The sequence below is a fragment of the Podarcis pityusensis genome (assembly GCF_964106645.2).
Source record: "Podarcis pityusensis genome assembly, chromosome: 1".
Taxonomy (NCBI): domain Eukaryota; kingdom Metazoa; phylum Chordata; class Lepidosauria; order Squamata; family Lacertidae; genus Podarcis; species Podarcis pityusensis.
Window position 1 is genome coordinate 15,405,408 of NC_138028.1, and position 23,020 is coordinate 15,428,427.

Below are 23,020 nucleotides of genomic sequence, written 5' to 3' on the forward strand. Positions count from 1 at the left end.
ATGTCATCTTTCTCATTTACTTTTCCTTTCACAAACCAGAGCAGCTGTCCCTCCCCATCTCATTCCACCATCCAGCAGAAACCTCATTAAGGAATCCTTCTTTTCCAAACCCCCTCGTGTGCCTTCTCCCTAAGGGAGTTTTAGTGCCATAACTCAAGCGAGCTTTCAAGTCTTATATTACTTCTGTTTTGATTTATCTCACGCCCTGTTCACAGCAGCCCAGGGCAAAGCACAGCATGGTTAAAAGCTGGGAAAATATCAAATGTGAATCCTAAGCGTATCCTATCATTGACGATCATTTATAGGGCAATTATATTATGCAGAATGCTTTATAACCTGCCATTTAGGCTGTTGACAAATTGGAAAAGGACACCGCCAACGTTCCCGTTTTGCAAACAATGCTCTTCCCAGGGCACAGCCTCTTACCGCCACCAGCGATGCAAAGACTGCAGTCGTATATGCACTTAAGAGTTGGATGAGACATCAACAGGTCATCTAACCCAACCTGCTTGCAAGAAACCCACTCCTCCAGCGTCCCTGGCAGGTGGGCCTCTGTTTCAAGACCTCTAAGGTAGGAATTGACTGCAATGCAGTCCTGCGTTCTGCCAGCTTGCCAGTTTAAGATTGCTCAGGACTCTGGTCTTCCCACCCTAGCGAGGCAATGAGGTTGTGTCTCCCCTTCAGCATGCAAACCGTAGAAAGGGTTCATCCGACTGGGAAATGGGGAAATCCAGCAGCAGGGATAGCCTTTCACGACTTCCAAAAGGCGTCATGTTCCTCTGTCTGTCTGTCTGGGGAATGACTAAAAGCCACCTGAGTCAGGAGAGCTTTCAAAAGAACAAAAAAAAATACTGAATCAATCAATTGCACTCCAGAACTTTTTATTTTGACATTTCCAGGATCAAACAAGGATATTCTGTCTAAAGAACTGGAAACATTTTCACTAATTGCAGCTAGATGGGTACCTCAGTTCAGCATGGGAAGGAATCGGAGAATCTGTCTACACAGATTTCTGTTTAGGGAAGCTTTTAATATTTGATGAATTATTGTATTTTAATATTTTGCTGGAAGCCACCCAGAGTGGCTGGGGAAACCCAGCCAGATGGCTGGGGTATAAATAATAAATTATTATTATTATTATTATTTATTATTTATTATTATTACAGTTTCAGTATGATAGGTCTGCTGCAACTGCAGGAAAGATAGCGGCCAATCTAAGACTGAAACAGGGGAAGGCAATATTTCAGTACAATTTGGTGGGACTTTATTCATTTACCTTCAATCCAAATATGTGCATCTCTCAGCCAGAAGTAGCCAGATCTATATGGATGTCATAGGTCAAGCACAGAGATTTCAGGTGATTGTCCCACACCATTAAGAAAAGTGAGAGGGCATTTATAATATATAGATGACCCTCAGGGACCCTTCCAACTCTATGGTTCTCTTTGATTCATACCAGCTCAGGAGCTAGTCCTAGGTTTGGGCTGGGTGACAGCTTTTTAGCCCTTTTTTGCAAACTTTCCTGAATTTTTCCAGCCCAATTGCATCAGAGCTCCAACATTTAATTTTTTTAAAAAAAAAAGTTATGAGAGGAAAAGAAAAAGTAAAAAAGGGGGAATAGTGCCCAAAATACAATAAGAAAGATATAGTATAATGCTCTACATATAATCAGTTACACCTAATTCTTCTTCATAGAAGAAACTGGTTGGTTTTATTTTGAAGGATTGTTAATTTATTAAGGAAAGGGGACAGATTATGTTCTGTATTATATTACATTGTCCTTTCTAAATGAGCAGGCCCGCCTTTGCCTTTTGCCTATTGACAACTACTTGGCTGAAAGCTTATGGCAATATTTTGCCATTTGAAAACACCCTCACACAGGCGATGCTCATGCATTCCCAGAGAGCAGAACATTCTCCATTGCAGGTCTTCCAGATTTTTGCTGTCAGAGCCCAAAGCCGAACCTGACACTAATGAGAAGGTCTGATGGGTGAGCGTTCAGATTGTGTCTCTTATGCAGTCATTTGTTATGGTTTCCCTGTGAAGTTGTGACACAAAATCATAGCATCCGGCCCTTTTAACTTCACAGCGGCTTCTGCGAGCCCCAACATTTTATTCCTCTCATACAGATCCTTGTCAAGGGAAAGGACGGCTATAGCAATAGCAAAGCTATAGTCTGTAGCAAAGCACACAAGACTGCATGCAGAAGGCCTTAAAACACACAAGCAAAGGCTCTTATTTGTAAGGAGGAAATATATATTTATTCAAGCAAGAAGTGGCACCGGCATAGCAGTAGACACAGGGCTCAGGAGCCATGGTTCAGGAGCTCAAGAAGCAGCTCAGATCTGGAAGGAAGCAACAAAGTTGTCCCAACAAGTTGCCATGCCATGCCTGGGACAGGTAGAGACATGGCTGCCAACCTGGTTGTGTATTTGCAAGGGAAAGCAGACTTCGGCTCTACTTCCCATTAACTGATGGATCGTAAAGACAAAGCCTGTTGGATTGGCTGAGTGTAGTTCTGTAAAGTCCCAATTTGGGGACCTCGAAGTCCCTAGCCACCTGGCATCATTGTGCTATCAGGTGACAGACAGGTAGGCAGCCACGCTGATCCTGATAAGGATCGGGCCCGCAGAGCCAGAAAAGGTCCCCCACTGCTGTTCTATGTGAAAACATGTGCTATGCCACTGAGGCCCCTGCCTATTTCACCAACTACTCTTAAGCACTACAGCTCATGCGCAATAGTCAAAACATAACTGCTCATCAGCTTTAACGCATTTAAGGAGACAAAAGTACAACTCAGTGCCTGGGCACTGTGACTATTCCTGTCACAAAGGGAGCAAGCCAATGCTCTCGTTAGCAATACTATGCTAAGAGAGAGAGGGGAAAAGACAAATGAAAAGGATGTTGCAGTGAACCATAGCTTTATGTTGAAAAGACTGTCCCCTCTTTCAACACAACAGGCTTTTGTTTGTGCAAATAAGAGGGATCTACAGGAGTGCTTGTAACCTACTTGGTAAATTGTGTTAACAGAAAATAAATAGGCACTCCCATGAAACTTTTCTAATTGCCTCTTAATGTGCCAAACACAGGTCTCCATTCATGCAGCCATTGTTTTGCTCTGTTTCCGCTGTGGATCCATTGGGCTTTCCCCTAGAAAAGGAACAAAACCAGGTATGCTCACCTCACGTTTACTGGGGTGACATTGGCTCAGTAGAGGATGCAGTTCCTTTGTTGAAATGAATCAGTTCTAGAGTGTTATTTACTTATTAGTATTAATAATAATATTAGGTGGCATAAAACAAGGTTTTACTCATCGAGTAGACCCATGGAAATTACTAGACCTACATTATTAATTTCAATGGGTCTTTTTTGGAGAAAAACTTAGTTGAGTATCACCCATTAACACCCTGTTCTCAATTTGAAGTATTGTCTACTCTTCTTTCAAGGACGCGGGTGGCGCTGTGGGTTAAACCACAAAGCCTAGGACTTGCCGATCAGAAGGTTGGCGGTTCAAATCCCCGTGACAGAGTGAGCTCCCGTTGCTCGGTCCCAGCTCCTGCCAACCTAGCAGTTTGAAAGCACGTCAAAGTGCAAGTAGATAAATAGGTACCACTCCGGTGGGAAGGTAAACGGCGTTTCCGTGCGCTGCTCTGGTTCGCCAGAAGCGGCTTAGTCATGCTGGCTACATGACCCGGAAGCTGTACACTGGCTCCCTCGGCCAATAAAGCGAGATGAGCGCCGCAACCCCAGAGCCGGTCACGACTGGACCTAATGGTCAGGGTCCCTTTACCTTTTACCTACTCTTCATCACCTACTCTTCATCACAATGTCCCAAGGCAAGTCATAACAATTTAAATAGTGTTTGAAACACATTTCTGTCACGAAAGATATTACAACACATGTCTAGGGCTAGGGTAAAGAGGTGCACCTTCAGCATACAATGAGAATTGTACAGTGAAGGTGCCAGGAGACCTCTATGGTGAGGGAAACCCACAATTTAGGGGCTGCCACAAAATAGATCTCCTCCTGGCCAACCGCACTCTGAACATCTGAGGACAGCAGAATTACCAAAAGGGTCGCCACTGCTGATCTTCACACCGAAGACATGTCAGTAGGGAAGGAGGAGGTTTTTCAGATATTTGGTGACCGAAGTCACTTAGGGCACGGGCACTTTTAATTGGGTCCAGAAATGAACCTGACAACCAAGGAAGATGTTTTCCAATGTTCCAAATGGAAGCCTAGTCAGTAGCTGAGACACTGCATTGTGCATGAAAGCCTTTTAATTAGACATGACTTCCAAAAGGGAGGATAATGTCAATTTCTAGGTTTGAAATATGCAAGAAGGTACATAAAACAGGAGCTGGCTGAGAGCAGGCTGATGTTTGGACTTCCGGGGTGGCGCCATCGGCAATGGCGGACTCCCTCTGATCTGGAGGGACTAGCTCCAAGCGAAACGGGTCTTTTCCGCTACGGCGAAGCGGGGACCCTTTCAAAAATCACAGGCGGATGAAGCCTGTGACCATGGGACTCGGCGGGCACCTTTAGCTCCCCCCCAACCCGCAAAGGAACTCATTAACGGGCTCCGGAGCGAAGAGGGGGAAGTGGCGCGGTGCTGAGAGTCAACTGCTTCTTCTGTGGAGCGAAGCCGCACAGCCGTTGCCGGAGAGCGCTGCCTTTTTCCTGGGACAATTTGGCTTCTAAAATAATCACCCGTGAGTACTTAAATTTCGGACAATTGGACTTTAAATAAGGACTTGCGAGCAGAAAGGAAAATTGGACTTAAAAGTTTACCTCAATTTGGCACTGAAACGGGAAGGTCTAAACAGGAAGTCAGCCTTCCGTTTCTTTGTAGATAGATTAAAGCAAAGACATGGCAAACTAGAGCTCAGAAAATCGCTTGTAAAAGATTAACTTTCATCATTTAAAATTGTTGAACCCCCTTTGGAAGCAGGAGAAGAGGGGGGATTTTTTCGGACTGTTTAAACCTGCAGAAGTGAGTGTAAAGTAAAGTAACTTTCCACCGTCCTGATCCTGGAGCGGGGTGTCAGGACTGACGTTTTTTGAAGCTCATTGACCAGAGACAAACGTTTTTGACAGATAGCTATAAGAAGAGAAACATTGATTCCATTGTTCCCCTTCGCATTTTAAAGGAACAAATATTGACAAAATATCTGAAAAAGGAAACTTTGTTATTAGACTTGTCTTTAAAAGAAAGAACAAATAGAAGTTTTCCCCCTAGAGGGAGACTGTGAAACTGTAACCAACTCCGGGGAGCTTGCAACTGTTACAGATTACAATCGTGGGAATAGACTTCTGACCTTGCAGGACAATGTATTCAGAAGCTCTGTTGTGTGCTTTCTGTAAAACAAATGCCCTACTGGAACAGCTACATGAGAAGACGGACTTGATGACTGATGCGATCAGAAATTTTGAACAGGCAGTGGGAAATTATATGGAGCCCACCCAGGAATTAAATCAGGAGTGTGCCCTGGCAGAACAGATGAGGGAAGAGGATGTTGCTGAATCTTGGGCGCCAGAGATGGAGGGAGCTGTGGCCCAGCAGGAACATGAGCTTTTGGATTTGACAAATGAACTTGGAAAAAGCCAATTTGGAAAGATAAAGTTTGGTTTGGTTTGGAAATGGGGGGTTGGATAGACCCCCCTATGCAGGGATTTTTGGACTTTTCAAGTCTGGCAATGGGCCGTGAGATGTTTGGGGTTGTGGGGGCTCTAAATTTTGGAGGGATTTTGAAACATGTTCTTAAATACCACATGGAGTTTAGTGTGGACTATGGAAAAGGGGCTGATTTGTCGAGAAGGGTCAAAAACATTGTTAAGCTGGAGTTCCCACGAGTGAAAGGAGCAGGAGACAAAGGAAAATACAACTATAAATATGAAGAAGAGCCGCGGAAGGGACATGGAAGAGACTTAAGGGCCTCGGATACAAGGTTACCAGGTTAATGCGCTAGATCGATGGGATAATAAGGACTGACAAAACCCGGGACCAGGAGGAAGGGACGCTGGATGAAGATTGGATTGTTTTTATTTCTTTTTTTTACTACTATGGTTTGTTTTATAAAATTGATGAATGTTAGAAAAATGTTGGAACGAAATTACTTGGCTTTAGCAAAAATGTTTAAAGAATGTGGTGTATTTTGTTTTTTGAATTTGTATTGTTTGATGTGGTTTGTTTTTTCTTTGTTTTTTCTTTCTCTTTTTCTGCTTTGTTCTCTTTTGTAATTCTAAAATTTTTTCAATAAATATCATTTAAAAAGAGAGAGAGAGAGAGCAGGCTGATGTTTGTAGGATAGTGCCCCCTTTGCCCCCACCTTCACTGACTCTGGTCTGTATGGGGGTATGTCCTACACATGAGTAATACGTTCGTTTGGGTTTCTTTTGTGAGGAGCTCTCTTAGGGGCTGCAGCCACCAGTCAGCCTTTCCACCTTTCCCCATGAACCCAGAAGAAGACATCAACAAAAGGGCTGGGGACCTCAGTGGTAGGAATCAAGAGTCTGGTAATCATAATTTCTGGGCAACTTCCAGAACTGCCAGTCAGCCTATAGTAGCCCATAATCTGATACCCTAATTTCTTAAATGGTCTGAAAATGGGACGTTTCAATGGTTTAAATCAAATGCTTCTATGTTTGCAGACGCAATGCTAAATTTGTGAATTAAAAGTGTGAGTTTGCAGCCTGCGGGGTACAAGACTGGATCTCTATACACGGCAAGGAAGGAAAATCACTTCCCAGTGGCAAAACTGTCATTTCTGTAGGATGCATCTTCTGTACGTGTTGACCTAAAATAAGAAATAATAGTCTATATGTTACAACCATAATGAGCCCCTGCGAGACTGAATGAACTGTGCGACTGTCCTAATGTATATTGACAGCATAATCTGAGGGATTACGGTGGAACTGTAGCCTTGCTAAAATTTATTGGATAAATAATAGAGATTTTTTTAAAGGATTATTGGATACAGCATTACTCTTCAGCCCAAGAGTGATCTTTCCTGGTTATCCAAAACACTCACGAGAGAATCAAGAGCTTGCTTGGAATATTCTGACAATTGATAGAACATCCTTGTTTTAAGTAATGCAGAAGTGTGTTGCCATCTGGAATAGTGATAGCAGTTTAGGAGGACATGGTGTGTATTATTGAAGTGAAATGTCTTACACATATGAAGAGGTGAATGGGAATAAAGCCTTTAATGACATTTAAAGCCTATTTGGGGGTTTTGTTTTGTTTTGAAGGAAGACATTGAAACAGGATTATGTTCTGCTACGTCTTGAAAAGAAGAGGTGCTGGCAGCCTCACTTAGCCCAAGAGTTCTCTCAGGCCAGTGATGGTTCTGTCAGGAGCGACTAGCGTGTGCATTCATTGTCGTGAGTTTCCTCACTTCTGGCTTCTCCCTGGACCCACAGCTCTTTCTTATATGGCCAGAGGAAAGAGAAGACCAAGGCTGTGTACACACTTCCGTCACTGGTTTGGGAAGTGCTGTGCAATCCAAACGCTCGTTATACAAAAAATTCACCTGTCCAAATATGAGGAATTTGTACCCAAACCTCACTAGACACACCACAGATTCAGCTATCCAAACAGCTGAACCTGCATGTAGTACTGTAAACAAATAAGCCGCCTTAAACAAGCCTTGCTTTTTTGTTTTGCGGGTCTGTGGCAGCCCACAGGGATGGAGGAGGAGAGATTGGGCATATAAGAGAGCATATTTTCCCCTTCCTTGTTTGCCTTTTACAAGGTTTTAAAGGGTGGTCCTGGTGCTTTATTCCTTATCTTGGAGCCCGAATCCCGTATTCGGGAACGCAATAGAATTTTCCTCATGGGAATCAATGGAAACCGCAGACTCGCTCTGCAAACACTCACAACGCTATTCCCCGAGAACACATTGTGTTTGTCTGGCAGGAGCGGCCTTTACAAATCCCGTGAGCCAGAATCTGGATCTATCCTGTCTCTCCTTATGAAAAGCAGCCTCAATCCAAAGTAAGAAGAATGGCTTAACTGCACTGTAAGCAGGTACTGTGTACACAGCCTAAGTATGGGATAAATAGAAGTTGCATATTGATTACAAGAAGGGACTTATTAGGAAAGAAGAGGTCTGCTTCTTTTGGTTTGGCTCTTAAGGACAGGCCATAATAATCTCGGTCACCTCAAGTGTTGGCTGCTGATACCTGTAACAGGCCTGTGTCCCTCACAGAGTGAGGCACCAATCACGCTGGACAAGCAATCAATTCTCAAGTCCTATCCATTTTGGAATGATGAGGCTTTTAAGCACACAGTACATCACATCAATGGCTTGAGTTTTGTTTTTTGTTTATTTAATTTCATGTCAGCAAACATTGGAAATAATAGAAAAATGAACTGTGCAGAGTTTCAGAAAAGAATCACGAGTTCCCCTCCCCGCCATAATTCCTCTTACAGTAAAATGATAATTCAAGGGGTAGGGGAGGAAAAACTATTATTTTCAGTGGCTAAGCAGTTTTATAATTCTATGACCATTCATCACAGTTAAATGTACTAAATAATGTGCAGGGAGGGAAAGAAAAGAGAGAGAGAGATGAATAATATTACTTACAACAGCATTATCAATACATACTTTTAAAAAAAACCTACCCCTGATGCATAATTGTATCACTTCAAAGGCTAATACAGAATTTTATTATATTTGCAAACTTAACCTTAATCATCAGAAAGTCCGGAGGGGGGGGGTTGACCTTGTAAGCGGTCTATGAGAATTTAACAAAATTGATAAAATCTACATAATGGAATAACTATACACTCCAGTATAAATTTAAATTTGAGGAGAATATGAATGTAAACACTCATTAATATACAACATGCCCAGACATATACTGACCTTCTCTCTTCAGAACTGTCGCTTTCGCTGCTAACTGTGCTTTGCTGCCCACAGAGGCAGCTATCCAACAGGTGCTGCTTCTGTTTCAGGGATGCTTGCAAGGAAAGGATTCCAGCTCAAGCACCACTGAAACGAATGGAGGCTATGCATCATCATCCTTGCAAGTGGGATGTGCCCAGAGACACACACAAAAAAAGCTGCATTTTTTTCAGGGAGTAGCCGAAGGGGTCTCAGGGTATTCTAGGGCATTGCACAAGATGGCTCGGTTTTGACAAGCTAAGAACACAGACTACAGCTAATTGAAACTCATAAAAACAGGGACACTGATTTTGTTTTTGTTTTTACCTTGTTCAAGTTTTAAAAATGTCCCAAGAGGATTAAACTTTGCCATTTTAAAACGGAAACTTCCAAAATTAGTAAAGCCTTTTACACTCGTCTACACTGAAAGGAAATCAGGTTATTTAAAAGCAATGCTTGGATCATATCTGGTACACAACATGCAGTGTGAGAGAGAATCTAAACGAAAGCGAAGAGTTAAATGACAACGGACATATTTTAGCCGGGCCATAAATAGTAACAAAACTGCTGGCTAGGATGGCGATTTGAGGATAGATCCCTCCTCTTTCCCTCAAAAAAGTTGTAAAATACCTGCTACCATTTTTACCCAACTTCAAGATGCACGCAACAGCCAATGTCATTTCTGGAACTCAAGCGAGCCTTATATTTTTTCCATTTTTTCTTCTCAAACGGCATCCGTTCCCTGGCCTACCAATGCCACATGACAAACTACTTCACATGGGATTAAGCTTCTGAGAAAAACAGCAACCCCATACATCAATCCCTGCCAGGAGGCCACTGCAGACACCGTGCATGGGACTCAGCGACTCATCTATCAGAACGTTTGAACACGGTGTTGTCTGGCATTGGAACAGAGATCATTCTGTTTGGAATTCCTGGTACATCTTTGCAGTGGGCCACTTGGGGCTGTGGAACAGGAGGGCAAAATTATCACCTCCAGGATCGAGGATGGGCGCCATCGGTTCTCTGGTCCTACCTGACCTTTCTGGGAGCTGCATGGAGGAGACCCCTGACTTCCTGGGCGGTATTGCAAGGCAGGTTGCCAGACAACGCGCCGACTAGTAGACTAGAAGGCAGAGCCTGACCTTCTTCTCCACCTTCCCTCCATGCATATGCTGACTACATGGAGTGGAAGAGCAGTTAAAATGGCCAGTCATCTTGCCCCTCAATCTGTCTTCAGCAGAATGTATGAAAAGGGCGTCTATACACAGACGGCTTCTATCCGCACGATCAAAGAGCCTGGCTGTGCAATGTCCCTACTCACACTGAAGACTCCATAGATCTGTGCATGAGCATAAGCCCTTTTGCACACATTCTGCCAACCCCTGGAAAACAGGGATGGGGGAGGAGCTGCATGAAGGTCAGGGATCGGGGCCAAGGACTACAATTCCCTCCCTCCTCAACACACAGATGCGTTTCAAAGGGGGAATCTGCAAAAAAAACAACAACACAAAACGAAATAAATCCCTGAAATATGTACGAGGGCAACCCTTATGGCTGCTTTGCACTGGCTGCTGAGCATATGATTGTACAACATTTCCCTAAGTTGTGTTAAGTTCAACATACAACGTCTCTTGCAAATATCTCGTCTTCCCTTGGCTCTAGATTAAAGAGTTCGATCGCCATGTTTCAGACCAGTTAGGATACAATATTCAAATAAACAAGGAATCCTGATGGATAAGCAGAGCAGGTTGGGAAGAAATGGGGAGAAAAATGTACTGGCATGTTACACAACTATACTTAAAAATTAAATAGAACAAATGTAAAATTATGGTGCATGTGTACATTTGTTAAGATTTCTAAAACTAAAAGTCTTTTTTTTAATAAAAAAGTACCACTTTTTGTCGTAGCGAAGCTGTCGTTGCACAATAACTTATACTTAGAAGGAAACGAAAACTTCCCATCTTCCACAAAATATATATAATTATAACATCCACACTGATAGTTTAAGGAAACAAAATTTAAGCAAATATTACATGTAATGTAGCAATCTTTGTGGACCTTTCTAAATCAGAACGTGGTGCCTCGGAACGTGAATGCTTGAACTGAAAGGTTAAGCTTTTCCATATAGGAGACAAGACTATGAAACAAAGAAAACAACCGAAAGTTAATAATATTTCCCCCGTTTCATACTGGAACAGTTGCAGGTGATATTCAATTAATGGTGGGGAGGGGAATTCAGTGTCATGTTTTATTGTATTCAGGTTTACAATAAGGTAATCATGAAGAGGCAAAGACATGATTTCTCTTCCTGGGATAGGGATCAAGCCAAAACCCGATCTTTTTCTGAAGGGAACAGTGAAACAGGCTTGTACTCTGAGTTAAACCACATGATCAGCAGGTCCACTGTCAAGACTGTACCACTTCAGCTGTAGAGGAGAGGTTACTCGACATAAATGCTCCCTAGAGACACAATCTTAACATGTTCTGGCCTCACTCTCTGGCATGAAAGTTCTCTACGTGGAAGTGTTTTCAAATCTCTCCCAACCAGCAATCTCAAATGTCCAGCAACATATACATCACATGATCATACCTTTCAGCTCTCCGACAGTATGGATTTGAGGCAGACCGTTCAAACCAACCTGGCTATTATATCCTTTGCTAATTTAATATAAAACATTTACATAGATTTTCTTTAAAAATATAAAATTGCACACTGCCTAGTGCTGTGGCTCGATTTTTAAAAAAGGACAGGCCAGGGTTGTTGTTTTTAAAAATAAATAAATTACTAGGTGGAAATCCAAACCCATAACCTTTTTAATGTAGAACATTGTTAAAACACGCCAATTATTCTTCACCACGTCTCTTGGAAGCAGCTACTTTCTACAAGCTTGCCTGGCAGGGAACAGACTCAATTCAATATGGATAGATGAGGATTTAAAGAAGGGGAAGAAATGGATCCCAGAGATCGTAATCTAGATCAGATAGCTCAGGCACAAGGAGGTGTCACTTAGGAGTAAAGGAAGGAGGCCAAGATTTTGTCATTTGCGCGCTAGTGTTTTTCAATTTCCCTGTTTCTCAGACTAGCTGGCGTTGTTTTTCAAAAGCTTTATTGTTTCTTTATGATTTTTGGTGTTATCTATGTATTCTCCTCTTGTTTTGAACCCTGGATAAGAAAACAAGCAACATTATATATCCCGACTTCTCCAACATTTCACCATCAGGCAGCTGCTATGAAGCAAGTCTTGTTTAAAAGGTGCTTCCAAGTGGCTAGAATTAGTCTTGATCTTGGCTGTTCAGGATCCGCTATGCTAGGGACCGGGGAACCTGTTGCTTGCCACATTTGGCAAGACTACAGTTCCCATCAGCCCTAGCCAGCAAGGTCAGGCATGATGGGAGCTAAGGTCCAACACCATCTGAAGGACCACAAGGTCCTTCATCCCTGCAATCAGGGCAAAATGGGCAGCTGGTTGGGCTATTATTTTCAATGAAATTTGTCTACCAGCCGATTGCAATTCCCTTGTGGTTTCAGCCACTGAAAATTATGATAAAGTGCAGTTCTGCCTTCTCATGCATAGTAGAAGTCCCCAGTTATTATTACTGTTATATTATTATATTTTTAAAAAGCTTCAGAACCACCTAAGTACACCACAATGGTTAAAATGCTTACACTGGCTAATGCATGTCGTAAGGAATAAGCCACTTGTTGTGCTTTAACGGCATATATTTTTAATTATCAAAACAGAAGGGACAGACCCTTCCAAAAATAAGGCGTTTACATTACCTCAGGAAACAAGGGTTATTACTAGAAGACCTGTTCCCCCATATATTTGCAGTGGCGTTTGGTGTACCAAACAGAACGTGTCTTAGGACAGCAAGCTTTGATCGGCAGGTTAGTTCGTAGGCAGGGTTTGTGTGTGTCAACTTTAGAAGGCAGAGGCAAATTTCAAATTCAGCGTGACTACCAGCGAAGGGCGCACATGTACATTTGCAGCTGCTGCCGTAAAAAAGGGCATGGTAAGAGAAAAGTATTAAAGATAGCTCTTTTTCCGTCCAACGAGCGGTAGGTTTATTAAATTGCAAATTAATCCCCCCCCCCTTCGCCCTCAGCGTCTCAAAAAGCCGTGCATATTGAGGTTGCAACTTTATTTGAAATTGATTTCTACGTTAAGGGTACTGTGGCAATGAAGTCGACTAAAAACACGCACACATAAATTAACCCCTGGACATCCCTGATTAAAATTATTTAATTTTGCATCGTTATTACAGCTAATGAAAATATTTAAGAACGCTACGTCCTACATCTTTCAGCTGAAGGGCTCCTTTGGTACCCACGCCGCCTCCATACTCCTCTAAGGAGGAGGAACCTCCAACCTCTCTTCCTCAAGCCAGCTCCACCCCAGCTCCTAGGAAGTGGAACTTGCCACAACGGCCTTTGCCACACAGCTGGGCTCCGCGTGTTGGAAGGAACTAAGCGACAGCAGCTTGAAGGAGCTCTTGGGGTGGGAGAAAGGGGACAGGGTGTGTGTGTGTGTGTGTCCCTTCTGTTCAAACACACATTTTAAAGGACTGAAGCTCTCTATCCTAATTTGCATCGCAATGTCATGGCCAAGCAAGCCATTTGCCAAGCGCAGAGACTGTGCAGCCTCTGTTCACTTCGGTGGGGCGCCAAGTCCCTTCCTTAAGACGACAGAAGTATCAAACAGATGCAGAAGAACCCCGGAGCGAATGGCAAAGGCTGCTGCTTTTGCCCTAACCCCTTAAGACGGTCAAAGGAACTCAGCTGTGTCAGCATTCGCTGGGAGGTTATAATGAAAGAACACGGGGGTTTGGGTGCATATACATCGATTGACCAACAGATTGTTCCAAAGCAGGTTATAGGCTGCACATTCCCTTTTGCACTAAGTAAGAAGGTCCATTACGACAATAATAATGACGATAATAGAAATCACAACTAAGAACGGAGTTTTCTTTAAAAATAAAAAGGAGCAGAATACAGCTTCTGTGTGTGCTAGGAGGCGGGTGGTCTACCGCTTGCAGCCCTGAAATCCCACCTACTTGCCATGTTCCCTGACTTCAGAGAAGCCACCAGGCCATCCTAGCACATGCTCAATACATGTTTTTGATGGAGAGTTCATTCATATATATATGTATGTATATAATTTTTTTTAAAGAAAAAGAAAAAGATTTTAAAATGTCACTGTAAGAATAATGATTACACCATAAAGTAAGCTGAAACCACACAAGTCCGTACAGAAATACATACTACTAGGGAGCAAGAAACACCCCTGGTTTTAGGGGTCAACCTCTGAGCGGGGGGAGGAGCAGGAGGGGGAGGAGAGCTGGCTGGTAAGAGGTTTTTTGCATGCCGGCACGTAGATGGCTCAAGGAGAAGCTAATGCTTTGAAGTTGGGTGCTGTTGAAGGGCAGAGAGCTTCTCCCAGGAACTGCAGAAGAGCAAATGGAGGCAGTATGGAGGAATGAGGAGAAAATTAAGGCAAATGTAGCACAGGAACAGAAGTGTTTTTGCCTTGGTTTGTGATTTGTTCTCTTCTTCTTCTTCTCTCTCTCTCTTTTTGGTAATAGCTGCTTGTCCACGGAGATATGATGGCTGTCTTGAGGTTTTGCTAATACCTGATATCATGGATAACCAACAGTAGTCAAAACATCAACATTGTTCTAGGCTACCTGAGTTTCTCATGATGCGGATGTATATCTGACATCCAAAACAGAAGTTGCCTGGAGGAGAAAAGAGAAGGGAGACACAACATTAAAATCGGACGACTCACACAGAGGTCAGATTTCCAAGCCTCGTATCCTGTCCCCAAGGAATCAAAGGTAGCAGGCACCAAAATGAGGGGAGGGGGGAAACCCACAGATGGCTGAATTGAGAGCAAGGAGCTGGCAGTTCCCGTCTGCTCCGAGACATCATTCACGGATTTCTCAGTCAATATTCATAAACAAACAGAAAGCTGAAACGTCAAGTTGCATTGCCACTCTTGTCAATGGCACGGCTTTCAGCAGAACATGAGAAGGGAGGGAGATGAGGCAGGAATGTCATCCTCAAACCCCCCTGGGCCCTAGATTTATAAATGTCTATTATGTCTCATGCACAACACTCGAGATATTCCATAATAGAGTCAAAACAAATATAAAAGCCGCACGCACATCAAGCTCACAAAGCAATGAAACAGGGTAGGGGGAGAGAAACGATATGAAAAAGTCGAGCGCCATCCGAACTCGTTAGAAAGGGAAGCTTTAGAAATTGGGCCTGACACATCAGAGAAACGAAAGTGTTCGGGTGCACTTTCCCAGGAAATCAACATTCCATGGAGAGAACTCATGAGCGAGGCTCCCCCCTACTGGGAGGGGAGTCATATGGAGACATGCACCCTCTGAGACATGTGAGTCCTAGGCCACCTAAGATCTTGGAAGGTCAAAACCAGAACTTGAATTTTGCTTGGAAGTAAATCGCATGCTTGTCCAGCTGCCACCATGGCAGGCAAATGAGTCTTGGTTCTCCCTGCTTCTATGACAAAGCAGGCTGCAGTGGGAACTCCCAAAGGGAGCTTCAGGGAAGCCCAACGCAAAGCACATTGCCCAAAAACACAGGTATCACCCCACTGAGGAAGGCACCTCACTCCCACAAGCCGCCATAAGATCTGCCATCATTTGAACAACGTCAAGAATAAACGAATTGATTTTCACTGTTTCTGTCAATAGCAACCAGACTTTGGGAACGGACTGCTTTTAACTAAAGGGTTGGTGCTGCGCTGTTTTTGCCATAATTATTTGCATGTTTTAAACAGATTCTATGTGTGTGTATAGTTTTAATTCTATTAATGTTCAATTGTTTCTTAATGATTGTTTCTTCTATGTTTTAAGCGATTCTTCTTTTTATCTGTAAGCTGCAAAGAAGAAGAGTTGCTTGGGCAATCCAGTCAGAAGGGCAGGGTATAAATATCATCCTCACATGTGAGGAGACGCATTACCCCCAAGGGCCTCCACCAGCCACTTTCTTGTCACAGATTTTACAGAAAACTCAACAAAATTTTGACGCGGAGTCACAAAGAAAGTTCTTGGTGGACAGTGCGTTTAAATCAGACCTGAGAAAGACAATGATCTTCCATGTACATGCTAGACGCCCCCAGGTTAGCCACACACAATCTTTGGAGGCTGCCAACTTTCTATTTTAATCTGTCCCTGTTATAGTTTTATTGTTGCCAAGATAATTTAACTTGTGCTTTCATTTTTTTCTTTTCAAATGCAACCCAATTTGCGGAATAGCAGTTGGAAAGCAGGCTTTAATTCTGCCAGGTAGGATTAAAGTCTACAAAATAAAATATAAATAAATAAGATACACGCCGAACCCAGAATGACCTTTTTTCTTTCTTTTTTTGCTATTCTCTGAGCATCCTATGTTAAAAAGTTGCCGCAGAGCAAACTTTTGCTTCGTTTTGCTGGCCTCAAGGCTATCCTTGGCTCCAGTGAATATTTGACGTTCTCCAAACATGTCAAAACCACAGGCAGTTAGCTGATAATATATGACTGGCCAGCTTCCAAATGACACCGCTAAGTAATAATGTTAGCAAAACACCATCCGAAAAGGAGCCGGTTCTGCCAAGGAACCGATTGTCAAGTTTTTGGGAACTAAATCAAGATTGAACTCAAGTTATATCCCTCCTACCTCATCTTCTTCTTCGGAAACTTTAATGGTATTATCTGGCGACTTTACAGGTTTCTGCGTACTAGTTCCATTCGTCTCTTCTTTGCCATGCTCTGCTTCCCACTCCTGTAGGACTTCGTCTATGTTAAAACGCCGCCGGTAATTTACAAAAAAGTTCTTCACCTGCACCACAGACTTGTTTCCAATCACATCAGAGATTGCCTGAAAATCTCGACCGTATTTCCTGATGGCTAGAGAAAAGGAGAAGAGGTGCTAAGGTTATTATCAGCGCAATAATGGAAGCCTTTAAAGTTTTAATGAATTATTATTATTGCTACAGGGAACCAGGCAGAGGGCCTTCTTGGTAGTGGCACCCGCCCTGTGGAACGCCCTCCCATCAGATGTCAAAGAGATAAACAACTACCTGACATTTAGAAGACGTCTGAAGGCAGCCCTGTTTAGGGAAGTTTTTAACGTGTGACATTTTAATGTATTTTTAATCTTTGTTGGAAGCCGCCCAGGGTGGCTGGAGAAACCCAGTCAAATGGGCGGGGTAGAAATAATAAATTATTATTATTATTATTATTATTATTATTATTAGACACGTGATGCTTGAATTTGTATTGTTGGGACACTGTGTCCTACGTTACATTACGTTTCTATCCTTCCCATCATCCTCTAAAGTGCTGAGAGCAGTATGCATTCACCCCCATTTCATCCTCTCCACTGGCCCAAGATCACCCAAGTCCAGTATGGTGAGTGGGTGGGGGGACTGTGTGCTGGGATTCCTGAATTACAGGGGGATGGACTAAATGATCCTCAGAGTTCCCCTGCCAACTCTACAACTCTGATTTTATTATCTTTGAAGAGGATCCTGCCCATGGTCACGCCAGGGGGCTATGCTCAAGGTGGCCTTCTCAATAGCAGCACACTCTGTTTAAAACAGATTTCATAAATATTTTATAGCAAACACTGGAAATATCATAAGGTCAAGCAGGACCCTCCTTATGGAACTCTCTGCGACTTTGAGCTTTCAATTCCACAAACAACTTAAGGTGCAACTTTTCACCCAGGGTTTTGAGCCCTTTTGATATACATTTTCTGGGTCTCCAGATCTTTTCTGACTATAGGTTTTTTATGTGAAGCCGTTCGAAATTTACGCCATGGTTTGCAGGTCGTTTCTTTTTCAGTGTGTTTCATTATTTATTCTGCGTTCTTTTATCTGTATGACAATTTGTGAACAGCTTTGAGATTTCTTAATGAAGGGTGGGCATATAAACGAAACGATAAACACAAAATAAAATTTTGAAATTGTTCCTGGCCCGACAATACTTAGGACTGCATTGCATCAAACGCATGACAGGCGCTACTAAGTATGAATGGAACAAATAAAATTCGTCACCATTGTTAGGCAACTAACTTTAAAAGTCAGAAAAAAGATTTAAGAAATGCAACCAGGACTGCATGCACTATATATATATATATATATATATATATATATATATATATATAATGCACAAAGAAAAGCGGATCTATGCAAGCTGCGTGCTTTTTGTTTTATCTCCAATCCCCCCCCCCCACTTTTCTATGCTAGCTAATAAGAACTTGTAAAATATCAGTCAAACTTTACTGAAAACAGAAGTAAACAGACCCAAAGCACCACAACCAATACTTGTCCTCTCTGTTCACCACTGTTGTGGGAGACGGGTTACGCTGTGGTCCAAGAAAGTGCCTTTTCTGCAGGGATGTTCTCCTTGAGAAATGCCTTCCCCTTAGAAGTGTGCTTGGCCCCAACACTTTCATCCAGTGTTCGAAACTCCCATCGTTCTAGGCGCATTCTGCGATGGGGAATTTCATCAACCCAAGCAGTTTCTGAGCTCTCGGCGCAGTACTGTGCCTAAGATTTCAGATTAAAGCTGCATAGTGGAAGGAAAGGAGGACCTTTTTCTGCCTCCCCACTTCCAGCTACTCTCTGAAAACTGGAGAAGAGACCCTCTTAAGAATATTAGGGGGGTGGGCAGGAGAAGGACTAGACCATGTGAAAAATTAACGTAGTATTTCAGCTGCAGTTCATTCCTTTTCAGCTTTGTATTCTTAGTTATTAAAAAAGCGTGCCTGGACATTCCATTGTTGAGCCCATAACCTGGGTTTAAGGTGCCACTTAGCTCCTAGCTAAAAGTCCTTTGAGTGAATGTTCATAATGAATAGTGCTACAAATGTATAGGCCTCTTTTTTTTGCTAGCCAACTCCACCTGTGACTTGCGAAACTGCATTGGGCATCGCTACCTGGGTGGAGCCAGAGCTGAGCTATCACAGAGCAACCTCAACCGTAGATTGCAAACCAGACTCCCTCCAAACTACCGTGATGGTTTACAGTAAGTATTATGATGATGATGATGATGATGATGATTTATATACAGCCCTTTATCAAAAAATCCCAGCGTACAACATTAAACATTTTACAGGGCATCATAAGAAGAACATAAAAGCACAGTAATAGATAGCATAATAATAAAAACAATCATAATAACTGTCAGTCCCAAACACCTTTAACAGGCCACAGGTTACCTAATGGCCAAAGGCCTGGATAAAGAGGAATGTTTTTGCCCAAAGCCTAAAGACATGCAATGATGACACCAGGAGCCTCTTGATAATATTAGGTAGGAAAGTAGATAAAGTCTCTCTGATTTTCTTTTCCTTTTAAAAAATGTTTTTAACAAAGGTTTTAGTTAACAAGGGTACATACAACGGCTCTGTTTTCAATGCATAGTCCTTTCTACAGGTCGGTTGCATTCGACGTGAGACACTTCTATTTACAAAATACTAGTCCAAGACCCTACAAAAATCCCTCAATGCAATCAAAGTCCAATGGGAGCATGATATAGGTTACGAAATAAACCCCACCCACTGGTCTAAACCACCCTTTAAGCTCATCTCAGCCAAAAAAAGGGAATTCACTTTGAAACTAATCTATAGATTGCACCTAACACCTCAGAAGCTGGCGCTGATACACCCAAAACCTCACCTAAATGTTGGAGAAGTTGCACCAGTACAGGATAAATTCTTTGTTATCAATGTGGAAGTTCCCCATCACGAAGAAATAGGGTGCCCACTATATATGGCAAACTACAACTCCCATCCTTCCTGATCTTTGATCCTGATGGCTTGGGCTGATGGGAGTTGGGAGTCTCCGGCACATCTGGAGGGCTCCACGTTGACTACCCCGGGGCCTGAGAGCCACCCTCCAACGCACAGAAATGGGTTTCTGGCACTATACCTTGTACAGCAAGAAGCTGCTCATCGGTGGTCCAGCGCGCGTTGCATTTCAGCGTAACCTAAGTGTCACGAGAAAGAAAAGGAATCATTTACTTAGGTAACAGATCTGCTTTCAAACCCAGAGCCTGACAAGTGTACACAAATGAAAAAGTTGAACAAATTGCTTGAGCTGCAAGAGGAAAACAGTCATTTGTTAAACAAAGTCCCCATTATTCCTCTGAGCGGTAAGAAAGAAAGAAAGAATATATTTAGTCAAACGACAGAAGCAATTCATTATCTGAATTAACTGCTGACTGACAGCAGGGAAGAAGGAGGGGTGGAAGTGGGCAGGTGATCTAAGCTCAGGGAATCTCTTCCAGCCCAACCTAGAGATTCCAGGCACTGAATCTGGGACCTTCTCCATGCAAGGTCAATGCTCTGCCATTGACCGATGGTGGCCATACCCAACAAGTTCGCTTCAAACACCACCCCAACAGAGTTTCATGTTAAAACTAGGCTTCTATGAAATTTTATTTATAGCCCTCCCTTCCACCAAGGAGCTTAAAATGGCAGACGTGATTCAACCCTGCCTTTCATCCTCACAAGAACCCTGGGAAGTGGTTCAGCCAAGAGCTTGTGACTGGTCCATGGTGACTCACTTGAGCTTCAATGTCAGGCTCTCTCAATGTTATGCCTGCTAGCCTGGCTCCACTCCCTGACCTCACATTTCATTTCACTTTTAATTTGTATATCACCTTTGTGTATGTTACTATACACAAGGCGGTATACAGCACTGAAATGTGCAACAAAGAACACACACATTATAACAATCTGATCCACTACAGAAAGTAATAATAAAACGGAACTTTGAAATGGAAAGACTTATATCAAACAAAGTAATATTCAGTGATCTATTAGAATATAATAGTAAAAAACAGAATCAACTCTCAAAACATTAACAGGTAATGATTAAACAGAAGTTCACTCTTAACAATTGCAATAAATAATTAAAAAAAAAATTCCTTCCAGTAGCACCTTAGAGACCAACTAAGTTTGTTACTGGTATGAGCTTTCGTGTGCATGCACACTTCTTCAGATACATGCGCATGCACACAAAAGCTCATACTAATAACAAACTTAGTTGGTCTCTAAGGTGCTATTGGAAGGATTTTTTTTTTATTTTGTTTCGACTACGGCAGACCAACACGGCTACCTACCTACCTGTCAATAATTACTAAACTATGATGAATCAAAATAACTGCAAGTCACAATGTATAAAATACCACAACGCATACAAAACCATGTAGAATGATCAGATTCAGAAACAAAGCCACACAACCTATAAAATCATTAAAAACAAAACAAAACCCTGAACTCCTTGTCTCATATGAGAAAGTCTCGAGGGGGAGCTGGCTATACTCACGGGGGGCTTCTCCATTCAATCTGGCACCAGGATCGTGACATGGTCTGATCCCAACGTGTTTGAACAAACCATAGTTTAAGCTAACCATAGTTCACGGGAATGTAAGATGAGTCTGTTGGATCAAAGCCAGTGGGCCATCTAGTTCTTACAATAACTAACCAGCGATGCCTGGGGGAAAGCCTGCAAGGGGAGTATGAGAACAGTAGCCTGCAATTCCCAGCAAGTGGTGCTCAGAGTCCAGACATAGACCAGAACTCTGGTTACGCAGAAGTGCACATAGATGCTCCTAATCTCTTCTGCATGGCTGCACCGGGGGGAGGAGTGAGAAGGGAGAGCATGTGAGACCCAAGGCTGATTCCTGCATTGCTAAAAAGGTGCAGAACCTTTTTTTTTTCCCCCTATGGAAGCCCTGCATTCTCTCCTGTTAGCCTGCGGGGCGGGGGTAGGCAAGACCAGAGCCAAGATGAGTGTGGCAATTTCCTCTAATATAGATATAATATTTGTATGCATTTTTGTTTTTGTTGCTGCTGACTTGCATTCCAAAGTTTGGAGGTGAATTTGAAAGGAAACCTTTGTTTCAATCTGCCTGCTGGTTCAGGAAGTGTGAATTTGGTAAAGACACATCAAAATGAGAACTCATATGAATTTATCACCAGTTAGCGCGCATGAAACCAACAGACTTTCAGCACATCTCACCCACCCCCCTCCTTTGGTTCAAATTCCACTAGGGCATAAAGTTACCTCTGGCAGCCGATATTGTTCGACTCCTCCTTCAAGTTTCTCTTTCAGAGCGCTGTTTGTTTGCTTGATATTCTGAATCTGAAAAGAAAAGCTTCGTCTGTCAATAGAGATAACAGAATAAAACATCACTTCCTTCAGGTGGGGTGGGGTGGAGAAGCCCCTGCCAAGCTCTGATCTGCAATTTTCTGAAACGCTTTCTCCTTTCTCTAAAACTTCCTACCTCCCCCCCCCCGGGTCAGTGCTGTTTTGAGGACTGCAGCTTCGCTTCAGAGCCAAAGGACTCCAGGGAAGAAATGAGAACTTTTAACTAATTTAAGAGGCAAGCCTGCACAAGATCTAAAAGAAAATACCCTTTTCCAGGGCTTCTTTACACACGCACAAAATCTAAGGGAATTGTTAAGTTTCAGAGGCGCAGGTCAAGAGGATCTCGGAGACGGTTTGCAGGCCAGTAGGAAATAACTGGGAAAGTACGCCTGGCCTTTGAATTACAGAGAGCGTTTGCCCTCAAAGACCTTTTACGCCGAGAGGCAGCTGGTAACAGTTTAATGCTGACATTTAAAAGCAGAGAGTACTTACCTATCCCGCCCTTAAAAAACCCCAACAACACACAGCAAGAGAAAACAACTTGGTTTTTTAAAAACTAAAAACAACAACCACCACCAGATTATAGAACATAGAAGCCCTGCCTTGGAGCCCTACTGAGACTGTCGCTTTCAGTATACTGTAGGGAAACATTAAAGAGATCCTGGAATCAGATACCAGAAGGAAATCATACAGAAACACCCAGGCCTCCCTTTTGCTTCACCCCATCCATCCATCCACCTACCACCCCAAAGAATCTAGCAATTCAGCTGCTGGGAAGCAACTATAGGAGAGGGAAATCCCTATGTCTGACCCATCAGCAATGCTCTTCTTATGCTCTTAAATCTGTGGCACGGCACCTCTGTGCATTTTGCTGAACAGGAGAGGCATGGAGTGGGATGACAGGTTCACTGGCTGCCATGCTCCTCTTAATTCGGGGTGGGGAACCTGTGGCTCTCCAGATAC

The 23,020-nt window shown here is 42.9% G+C and overlaps 1 protein-coding gene and 1 long non-coding RNA gene across 3 annotated transcripts in view; one reads left to right on the top strand and one right to left on the bottom strand.

Annotated features, from left to right (window-relative positions):
- The first annotated feature begins 1,185 nt into the window (after nucleotides 1–1,185).
- LOC308470567 lies at nucleotides 1,186–14,365 on the top strand. Its single transcript, XR_013982481.1, has 2 exons — nucleotides 1,186–4,374; nucleotides 6,293–14,365. It is a non-coding gene; the product is annotated as an uncharacterized lncRNA (long non-coding RNA).
- RCOR1 (REST corepressor 1) overlaps nucleotides 8,310–23,020 on the bottom strand; it is a 143,919-nt gene continuing 129,208 nt past the window's right edge. For both annotated transcript variants that reach the window (XM_080986562.1, XM_080986561.1), the window contains exons 9-12: nucleotides 21,974–22,051; nucleotides 19,832–19,889; nucleotides 16,576–16,805; nucleotides 8,310–14,627 (exon numbers count right to left, since the gene is read on the bottom strand). In XM_080986562.1, coding sequence (XP_080842688.1) covers nucleotides 14,586–14,627; nucleotides 16,576–16,805; nucleotides 19,832–19,889; nucleotides 21,974–22,051 — 408 coding nt within the window. In that variant the 3' untranslated portion in view covers nucleotides 8,310–14,585. The remainder of the gene's footprint in view (nucleotides 14,628–16,575; nucleotides 16,806–19,831; nucleotides 19,890–21,973; nucleotides 22,052–23,020) is intronic.